Source organism: Telmatherina bonti, assembly GCF_933228915.1.
Source record: "Telmatherina bonti genome assembly, chromosome: 1".
Taxonomy (NCBI): Eukaryota; Metazoa; Chordata; class Actinopteri; order Atheriniformes; family Telmatherinidae; genus Telmatherina; species Telmatherina bonti.
Window position 1 is genome coordinate 10,941,283 of NC_136619.1, and position 11,556 is coordinate 10,952,838.

General features: G+C 38.9%; 1 protein-coding gene across 2 annotated transcripts in view; it reads right to left on the reverse strand.

Annotated features, from left to right (window-relative positions):
- phkb (phosphorylase kinase, beta) overlaps positions 1–9,976 on the reverse strand; it is a 152,450-nt gene extending 142,474 nt beyond the window's left edge. For both annotated transcript variants that reach the window (XM_079239387.1, XM_079239388.1), the window contains exons 1-2: positions 9,908–9,976; positions 6,449–6,535 (exon numbers count right to left, since the gene is read on the reverse strand). In XM_079239387.1, the coding sequence (XP_079095513.1) occupies positions 6,449–6,535; positions 9,908–9,971 (151 nt within the window). In that variant the 5' untranslated portion in view covers positions 9,972–9,976. The remainder of the gene's footprint in view (positions 1–6,448; positions 6,536–9,907) is intronic.
- Between the last annotated feature and the right edge of the window lie 1,580 nt (positions 9,977–11,556).

Here is an 11,556-nt window from a genome sequence, read left to right on the forward strand (position 1 = left end):
TGTTCCAATCCTGAATTCCTAAACTTATTGAAGGGTTCTAGGAAAAGACAAAAAAATGGCACATGAACGTCTTGTTGGAATCCAAAGGAACATTGCAATGATCACTTTGGTAAAGGTTTTCAACCCTTTAAAGGCCTGATCCTTTGAAAAAAAAAGATAAGAAAAGTACCATTTTTAATACAAGGTTCTTATTCGTCCCTTTAAAAAAAGAAAATAAGAATAAATAAATTGGGGTGGGAACATTTACCATTTACTATTATGCGATATGTTAAAACTATTACAGTGTAAACTGTTATCTATTCAGGGGTGGAAGAAAAGGTATTAGATTGTGTTCAACAAGATTTTGAGCAATGTTTTTACCATAAAGTAATGCAAAATGTCTCAGAAACTGTCTGTCTAAAATATGTCACATTGGGCTCTACTGGATTAAATCAATTTACCTTAGCTGCTTAGAGTCCTTCCCTGTTAGTTTCTGATATTTTGTGGATAAAATAACCATCATGGGGGGATAGAAGCTCAAGCTGCTGTGTGACTCATGAAGTGAGGGGTCACTAAGCAAGAAGGTGGCAACACGTTGAATGATTTCCAACAGAAGCTAGTGTATTTGCTTCAGTTTCCAGGATGTCCTTGCAATCTGCAAAACAATGACAGACTGGGCTCCTCTGATAGGCCATGAGTTTGTGAAACCATTGTCATGGTATGTTTACCCTAAACATCAACAGCAATGGGTACGTGGGGAAACTGGAGCCTTATTTCTTACATCCATCCATCCAACCATTCTCGTAACCGCTTAGTCCGATTAAGGGTGGCAGGGAAGATGGAGCCTATCCCAGTAGTCTTTGGGCGAAAGGCAGGGTAGACCCTGGATAGCTCGCCAGTCCATCACAGAGCTATTTCTTACATTCAAAGCTTAAATCTTTTCTGGTTAACATATAAGGATCTATGTCATTACACAAATCAGCTTTAAAAGCTATTAAACATCTACGATGTGACAATAATACTCAGATTGTTCTGGATTTTCATTTCAAAGATGTTCTTTTGGCTTTTTCTTTGGCCATTTCATTAACTAGAAACACACGAACCTACTAAAGTCACGTGACTGAAGACGGCCTTACACTTAACAGGTACAGCAACAGGGATATTTGTCCCTATCATAAACACTGGATGATTTACACACACACACACACACACACACACACACACACACACACAGCAAACAACGAGCAAATTTGGACTCATCTAATGTGCACATATGGTGACATCATTTGTCTTGAACAAGAGCACAAATAAGAAAACTAAAGAAAATGACATTTTAAAGACACCGTCTGCAGTGGACCTTTCCATTTTCAGTGCGAGCAACTTAGAAAAGTCGAGTTTTGACCACTGTGGTGACCCTCGGGGACAGCGTGCTCAACTGTATTACCAGAGTCTTATAGACACATGCAGCCCAGGCAGACCATGAGCCTGTCCACTGCATACTAAAGCCAGCTATATCTGCTTTGATGAAGTGGTGTGTTCGGCTTATCCCCTCTGTTGCTCTCTGGCTCTACTTCTATTGATTTCCCTGTAAAATAAAAAGGAGGGGGAATTCAGTTTGTCATTATAAGGAAAAACAAAGAGAAAATGTATTTTATAAAAACAAGTCCAAACTCCTATGGAGAGATAAGAATCATAGCCTCGTCTGTAGCAGATGTACCGGCCCTGTAGCATCCAATCTGATAGCAGCTGGGAAATATAACAAACTTTTAAGTTTGACCTTTGTCGACCCTCACAATCTTGTGACAAAACATGGAAAACTGATGGTATGTTGGTCCACAGCTATAAAAAAAACAACAGTTTTAAAATACTGGGTCAAAAACTACACAACTACACTCTTTTCAGACTCCTTTGCCAACACAGATGTAATATTCAACAGTGAGCTATGCCTGTTCTTACACATGAATCTCCATTCTACACATCTTGTTTGTGCTGATTTGGTAATAAATGCTGGTGCAGAGAGCAGGAAAAGTGAAGCATTCATGTTACCTCTTCACAATATGGTTTATTCAAGACGCATGTTGTACAAGGTTTCTCCACAATCATTGTATATTCCTCCTATTTCCATTAAACAGCAACATAATGGTTGGTAGGAAAATGTCACAAAATAAACAGCAAAAATAAACACAGTCGACAAGCTTACATATTGCACATAAGTAGCAGTTTCTGTCATGTTACATAGACTGGGATGGACTGTCCAGGGTGTACACTGCCTTTCGCTCAACGATTGCTTCCCGCGACCCTGAACTGGGCTAAGCGGTTAGGAAAATGGATGGATGGATGGAGTGGTCCCTCAAAAAGTGGGTATACTCTCAATTTTTTGCCATCATTTTAATAACAGAAAAAAAGTAGTCTTGAATAATTCTGTTTCAGAAAAAGTGACATGTAAGACGACTCTAGTTTACCCCAAAAATCCATCAGTATATTTGCTCATTGTTACATGATTTTTGCTCTTCACGTTTAGGGAGGAAGAGTTATGGAATGACTAAACCAATACTGGCACACAGACTAGTGAGAGACAGGCACATGGACATAGACACATATAGCTTTATTATGTCTATATTCAAGCTAAAGTTAATGCAGCTAATGGCTAACGGCACCAGTGTAGCATCGGTAGCCTTAGCTGAGCTACTGGGCGACGTAGCTACATGTGTAGGGATGTTTGTAAATGTGAAAGCAGCATCACAGGGGGTTTAGAAGCAGGTATAATCAATGCTGACTGAAAAATAAGTGGGTATACTCCGTACACCAGCTGGACCACACCATGGCTGGACGGACGGACTGGTAACAGAACCAGAGACAAAGGCTTCTTAAATCTAAACTCAAGTATATTTGCTTCAACTATAAAAGTGTGCTCTGAATGGACACAGAAATTAAGGCCCAAGTGTATCAGATTTTTATTTTATTATATTTCTTTAACCCTCTAAGGTTCTGGTCCACCATTTGGCAGAGGTAAATTTGCAGTGACTTTGATGAACTTTTTTTAGAAAAATGTAGAAATAAACCTGCCTGAGAATCTGTACCAACTGGTTTGGGTATGCAAAACCCAAACTAAGTGTTTGTTATGACACTACTGACATTTCAACCATTTCACTGTTGTTACATTAATATTAACTTCTTTTTAACATTTCTACCATTTTCTAAAAATATTTATTCTTTTCCAAAACAATTGAAAAAAAAAAAAAAACATTTTTCTCCAGCCTTACTGTTAGTGTGAAAGTTAAAGGGTTAAAACTAAAAAATAATTCTACATGTGGAGGTTTCTGTGTGTGGTGGTCATGTCCCACCGCTGACACATTGTCGCACTCAGCTGCTGGTAATTCAGCAATCAGTGCTAATGTGTATTTATCTCTCCTGCAGTGAAGCTGCAGCCTCCTTTACTGATTACATATCCTAGAATTATCACCTGCACTGGGCTGCACCAGCCATCCATCACCAACTCTGTGCCCTTCCTGAGTTCTGAAAAACTTCCAGCTTGTTTCAGACCATCGATCTGAGACCACCTTTCACATTTGTAGGCCTGAACTCCCCACCATGTGGGACATTGTGCTTCTCTGTTGACGTCTGGTATGATCATGACTTAATACAGACAAAAAACTGTCCCCACTCTCCTACTTTCACCAGCGAGTTTGCCATTCGTGTCTGAGTGGACATGCTCACAGGATCCTGCACAAACTTTCCATTCGAATGCTGCAAACTCAAGTCAGACATCAGAAGCTCTCATATGCTCACAACGCATTTCAAAGCTGCAGTTATTGCTTAAAACATAATGAGCCAGAACATTACAGTCCTCCATCACTGACTTCTCAATTTCTCTCAACAATACTGTATGCAAGATGACGTCACTGAAACTCTGGCTGCAGTTTGAGCCCATTGGCAAATGACAAAGACAACTGCGAACCTTTCTATGCTTTAGCTCACCATTGTGAACATGCTATCTGAACGAGCCACACATACACAGAAAAGAAAAACCAATCTGCTCCTGAAACAATGAATGAGGTTTTTCTATCCAGCCTCACAGCGTGTGATCAAACACTCGCTGTTGGCTCTCAGCATGTCAATCATCAGCAGGTGTTTAAAATAAAGAAAATGTGCAGGGATACACATTTATTTACACCCTACGAGTAAAGTAAAACTTCTAACACTTAGTTTTGCATTTCTGTAAAGATGAACCATTAAAAATACGAAACTGTCATCTGTCCACACAGTTCAGAGGTCAGGTTCAACTGAGCAGCAGTAAAATCAGCAGTCTGCTTCTTTGACAACTTGCAGGTGAACTTCAGCTATTGGCTGCATAACTCTGAACACTGAGGACGAAAAGCTTTTGTTTTCTTTCATTCATTCATTATCCAAACCGCTTAATCCGATGAAGATAGCAGGAAAGCTGGAGCCTGTCCCAGCATTCTTTGGAGGAAAGGAAGGGTCCACCCTGGACAGCTCGCCAGTCCATCGCAGGGTTTTGTTTTCTTTATGTTTTTAAGGTTTTAAGGCATACAAAGTTAAACACAGAAGTGAGGTGTGTGTGATTCCTGTAATGTAATAAAGATAACTGCAGGCAGGACGAGACGATGTGATTCTTGGAGAAAACCTAGTAGGATTGCTGAAACTACTCGTCTCCCATCTCTTGCATCCTGGTTGAATTTGACTAAATAATCTTTTAAAGTGTGCAGAACAGGGATTTGAAAAGCCACTTATGTCTATGAGTTGAGATAAGAGCTGTTTTTGAGATTGCCATGGTGAAGTAAAGTCCAACATCTGGCTCTAACGAGACACATCTTAAAAACTGTGTTGTGTTGGTGCTATTTAAAACCCTGGTATTAACCTTAGTAGAGTAGTACTACTGATCAGTATTACTGAACACGGTGGCGCCTCATACTGAAGCCTATAACTCAGTATTCATCTTGCATCCTGTCTCTTCTCTGAGCTCTGCCTAACCAGTAAATGTCAGTCCAATGTTGACTCACTGTCCTCTTGATTTGTCACTTTCTTCCTTGTCTTCCAGTAAAATCACTTGCTCCAAAAAAGTACTTTTGCTTTTTTTTTTTTTTTTTTTTTTGCTAAAATGTTAGAAATGGCTAAGGGTTGGAAATCCAGTTGTTCCGCAGCACTGGAAAGTAAAACCCAGCTGAACCGTGATGCTCCAGCCTGGAAAAAAACATTGAGAAATGTGGTTGTCTCGACTCGGGACACTGCAGGGCAACAACGGCTCAATGAATGAACATCATTAGTGTACCATCAGAACGAGTCAGAAGCGCCGGGTTTTAAAGCTGGAAACTGACGTAGTGTTGTTTTAAATAAAAACTCTCACAGGCTGCGTCCGAATGTCCACACTATTCCCAAAACCTCACATTTACATATAGGACACTACATAGTCCACTCATGTTGGCAATTCGGACAGGAGGTTGGCTGTTTTCTCCTCGTCGCAGATCACGCCAGCCATCACCACAGCAACCATCACGCGTCATTCCAAACACGAGTGTAAAAAAATGTATTTTCTTATATTGCATTTTATTCTTTCTATTCATCAAATAAGGATGTAAAATCAATAATCTTCTTTTTTTTCTTAACCTGCTTTGACTTTTGTGTCACTTTCGACACTTTGAGCTCCTGCCTGCAATGCATTGTGGTCTATATCGACCCGTCGAGTGACCATTGATGCTCACTACTTTGCAAGATGCATTGTGGGTAATTTTGAGTGCACTACTTTTTTTCTCTCTGGAAATTCGAACACACCTATGAAATGATGTGTCTAAACAGGGCACTATGTAGGGAATAGAGTGGACATCTGTACACAGCCACTGTCATTGTTATTAATATTATTATTACTACAATATTTTATTTATTACCATCAGCATTATTATTATCTGTGTTAGTATTTTCAGTATCCCTGCAATCATTTTCACTTTTATTCAAATATATTGTCGCAGTTTTGTCACTATGAGCGCTGCAGGACTTTCTTTCACACGTCACTGTGGCATTTGGGTTTTCGAAGTATAAACTAGAGGTGGGAAAATCAAATTGAAAATAAAAAAGGATTTTTTGCTTCACAATTTTAAAATCCATTTTTTTGTTCAAAAATGTTTTTTTTTAAATAATCCATTATAAAAATTGTTGTAATTTTCATTGTTTTTATTGATCTTTTTACTTGTCATCCTGAGCATTATAGCAGCAGAATAATGGTTTGGCTACTGTGTTGTTTTTTCCTAATTTAAATGAAGAAAAATGACGAACATAACAAGTTTTGTATATTTATTTTGTTTTCATCTACAAAAATCACCAATATTGAGTGATCTTGAGAATCACAAGCCGTTTAAAAAAAATAAATAAAAAGAGTGTTTCTCTGCGGTCACTGGAAGGTGTTTTATCTGCAGGTTATCACGTTTCTGAGTTACATCGCAGTGTGTGTACTTACTAGCACTGTAGTAGCGGTCCAGCTTCTCCCATAGGGGCTCGTCGTCCCGCTGGAGATTGGACAACTTAAGAGGTTCATAGATGGAGCCTGAGGACAGACACGTCTATTAAACCCAAACCATCACAAGTCTGTCCAGAAACTGGTGCTTCAATAGCAAATGTGTTTTTTAGGAAAAGGACCGACACATTAGTTTCAATCCTCCGTCCTCATGGTCATTAATACAGCATGTCTCCATGGAAAGTTGACATTAATTAAAAACCTCCCCTCTGTTTTCAATTTACACTTGAAAAAGAGGCAGTGAAGAAAAAATTATTTAAAAAAGAAAAATTTCAGTAACCTGAGTTTTCACTGCAACACACTGCATCACAACAGGCTCAGCAGACAAAACAAAACACATGCCCACAGCTAAAAGTTTAACGTTGTAAAGCGACGCTTCTCCCTCTGAGCTGAGAGGAGGAGAGCAGGAGTTGGAGGAAACCCCTCTCAGTAGGACTTTCTCTATTTTCAGACACTTTTTACTTTGTTAGATTTGCATTTTAATGGAATCGACCTTGGGTCAATACCACAGGTACTGAAGAATTCACATTCTTACTCAAATTAGCATAATTTCCATCAGCTTAAAAGTTGCAAGGGACAAAGCCTATCCATCTCTTTTTAAAGATAACACATTAAAAAAAAAAAGTGTAATGGAAGTCCAGGAATCCCTTTTTCATTTCTTACATATGAACAGGAAAAACGTGGACTGTGGGTTTTAAAAAAAATGAACCCAATACATATTTATTGTCCTGTAGGTTCTCTTTTATGCCACTTTTTAAGCTTGACTGGAAAAGCATCATGTCTCTGTATTAAGAGAAGTTTTGGCCCAAAAAAACCCCATATATTGTTGATTAAATGCATTTTACAGCCAAGGACTAAAAGGATGTAACATTCCTAATGTAAGCTCCAGTACAGAGATCTTTTTTCAGACTTCACACAATTCTCCACAATGACACAACAAAACCAGAACTGCCGAGTCATTTTTAAAGCATATTCAGGACAGAAAGTCCTCATTTACAAGCACATTCTGTGGGTTCTGGTAAAAGAAGCTTTGGAAACGATGACATGCTACGGTCCTGGTGGAAATACTCCTGCAAGCTCTGAAAATCGAACTTTTAGAAGTTTTTCTCTTCACAGCAAAGTTTAAACTCATCCAGGCTGGATCGGAGCAGTAAGTGCAAAGCAGTTTGAGTCCATTACCAGTCCAAGTACAGATCCAGACTCACAATGGTTCATTCCAGTACAGCTACTGAAACAACGCCTGTGTTTTACTGACCGGGTGCAAACATTTCTGCCTGCCAAAGATCCCTAGTAACCTGATCTGTACTGCAGAGTTTCCAATAACTGATGTATAAAAACATTCCCGTAGGATGAGGCTGCCTTTACCATGTTTGATTATAGGGAGGATCACCGTGTGATGGTTACCAACCACTTGTTTTATGGATTCATGGTAACAGCACCAGAAAGTTTGAACTTCGTTTTATCAGATTAGAAGATTTTACTTCCCAGTCAGTCTTTTCACAGTGGTTTTGTTAAATTCCCAGCAGGCTGTCATGGACCATTTAGTGAGTAAAGGTTTCTGCCCGACCACTCTACCATGAACTCCCGACTGGGGGGGCATTGCGCTAATGAGCGTTCTTCTATAAGCTTTTCTTTCTGTACAAAGACGCTCTGTGAAGACAAGAGAACCAGTGCTTATTGGTTGTTTATCACTCTGACCAATACAATGTCCCTAATGATTCAGCCTAACTGGATAGCTACATATATGAAGCCTTGATGGTTTCAAGCTTCCTCTGTTTCAGAATGATGGAGCCAGTTTTGCTGTTTCACCCTCTTCTGATCTGCGCTTAAACGTGGTCATGTTTTCCAAGTCCACTGACAGTTCATATGACCCAATAATTTGGCTTTTTAAGTAAGCAACGCTGTTAGTTTTTGGTAGACTTCATGCAAACAATCATGTGCCTGTTCACTGCATTAAATTAGCTGAATTAGACCCAAATGAACGCTTATTATTGTAAAGTACTGAACGGCCTCTGATGGAAGCAGGATGGGCTACAGCTGGGGTGTCTAAAGTCAGTCCACGAGGGCTGCTGTCCTGCAGGTTTTTGATGGATCTCTTTTCCAACACACACCTGGCTTACATTGAATGGATCCGGCAGCCTATAAAGTTCTGCACACTGACTGATTATTATGAGTCAGGTGTGTTGCAGCAGGGATGCATGGAGAACCGGCAGGATTGTGGATGGACACCCTTGGACTTCAGCTCAACAGTGAGCATCATGACAAGGAGTCTAATTAGTTATAGAAATGGGGAACTGCAGGGTTTTTGTCATCGGTTAAAGAGGAAAACGCTCCATTAACCCATGCTTGTTTTGTCACTGTGGAGTAACGTGTGAAGAACAACAACCTTTCTGAATGCGCCATAATCACCAAACGGCCTTGTGTCTGAGGCCACCTGCACCGTTATTCTCACATCAGTTGAATACTTACCGAGTCTGTCCACTTTCCGACGAGGCTGGGTATTCGCAGCCACTGAAACAGCCATTCTCAAAAGGGGAAATTAAGGCCAATCGTCTCTCTGATAAATCAGAAATCTACTGCAATTCACAGGAAGGAGTTAGTAGCACAGCGTTAGATTTTTACACATGCATGAATTAACAATGAATTAAAATCTGGGGCGATGGTGATCATGAACATGCAACATACTGTATTACAACAGATTTTTGTTCTGCTTGGGAGTTAATGTCATCTTAACTTCTGAAAGACACAACCACGGCGCTACAATGAAAATGCAATGATGAAAAGAAGAAAAACTAAAAGAACTACATAATTAAAGTTTTGACATTTATAAGCCTACTAAATGTTGTGGTTTCACAAAGCTGCTGTTAACAAAGCTGTCAAATGGGAATTATGAAAAGTGTGGGGGGGGGGGGGGGGGGGGGGGCAGGTGCACCCTACATGATCCTGATGATGACAGAAATGTCATCTACACCTTCACTTTGCAAGGTAACTTTTTTCTTTAAATGGGACAATATTCCTCTCTGGTATGGAAAAAAATATCACTTTCTGGGATGTTTTTGGTTTTCACTGTGAACTCTACCAGAGTACACAGTGTACCAGGTTTTTTAAGGCCCAACAGGTTCTGCAGATAAGGCTTTAACGCAACACTTTAACACAAGTCAGTAAAATGTTGCTGAGATGTAAGAGTGAATTGTGACCTAGTGAGAAGCTCTTAAAATAGCCCCCAAATGCTGCCCATGGCCACCTCTGACCTTTCATGCTTGCACCATCGCTGCAGTTGGCAAAATAAATGTGCACATCGAGACGTATTTAAGCACGAGTACAGATGCTTTACAAACACAAGCTCTGCCACAACAGAAATGAACAGGCATTTCACATGGTATGCAAAATAGTGAGTCAGACCTGATCTTTTTGATCGGGCTTTGAATTCCAGGAGTTTCCAGCCGACATCTGCCAGGCTCGCCATGTTTACACTGTGTAAAGTTTAATGAATGACTAAAAGCATCTCCGGTTGACTTCCTTCACAATAAGTGACGGCGTGCGGGATGATTAAGATAGTAAAAATAACTATGAGTTTTTATGAAAACATTTTCGAGAAACTTGAGTTGACTTCAACAACGTAATTTCAATATTATGATTTGACATTCCGAACATTGTAGTGAACAACTTTAAACGTGAAAATGTTGTGTTTTTATTTTGAAGAACAGTTTCCGTCCTTCCTTTCTATCCTTCCGTTAGCTTGACGCAGCTGTCAAACTGGTCTTAAGCACGACACTGACGTAAAAAAAAGCTCTAATTTTGGCATTGTATGTGCTTTTTTCCCAAACTATTTCAACCTTATTAACAACAAAAAACAAATACAAGACTATGTATTTTAATATTAGACGCACATTTTAATATTTTAAGTCATAAGACGGTGCCGTTTCTGTGTGCTGTAAAGCACCACGCCGTATTACAGGTGGTGTTGTTGTGAGGAGCTGTAGCAGAAGAAGGATGTGGTTGATTAAATCAAGCACTTTGGCGTTTTTATTTCTTTTATTAGGACAGTATAACTCCTTTGCTCTTCAGGATGTCACTGCGGAGCTTTTCAAAAGCGAGAATAATGGGACGGTGGCAGCTTTTGGAGATTTTAACTCGGATAAACTGACTGATATCTTCATCATCAGAGAGGGTTTGTCAATGTTTACTCTTCCTTAGTACTGAAGGATTTACGTGCTTGTTTAATTACTACTTCTGCAGCTTTATGTGTACAAATATAAAATATGTAGGGTTAATTACTATTCCTGCAGCTTTATGTGTACAAACATAAAATATGTAGTGTTAATTTTTATGTGGGATATTCATAGTTGGGTATTGAATTCACATTTACTTACAAAGCTTTACTAACGTTGTAGGGTTGAGGCACAGATGATTGTTAATCGTAACAAGTATGATAGAGTACTGTTTGTTGCTATGTTTTGGATTGCATGATCATGGATAATGTTGTCTGATTATGTGTGAGTTAAGATCTTGTCTGGCCTATAATGGGGGCTCGGCTGAAATGCATGCTCTGATGTCTGAAGCTGTAATTCTGTATTTACATGTGGATTTATGCTTATAGTTAGTGTGACTATGTGATGTGCAACATTGACAATTAGAAAAAGGGGTAGGATTCAATAAGTTTTACACTTCTTCTACTCCTTTTCGAACATATAGATTTTTCCTTTGTATATTATTAGGGGTAGGAAAATTGAATTGAAAAATCGAAGATCGGGATTATTTTGCTTCACATTTTAAAATTGATTTTTTTGTTTAAAAAAAAAATTGATTTCTTTTAAATAAATCAAAATAATCCATTATAAAAAATTTTGTCACTTTTATTGTTTTTATTGATCATTATACTTGTATTCATGGGCATTATAGCAGCAAAATGATGGTCTGGCTACTGTGTTTTTTTTTTCCTCATTGAAATCGAGAAAAATGACGAGCAAAAAAATAAGCTTTATACATTCATTTTGTGTTAAATCTACAAAAATCAGCAATATCAAAGAATCGTGAGAATCGCAATTTAA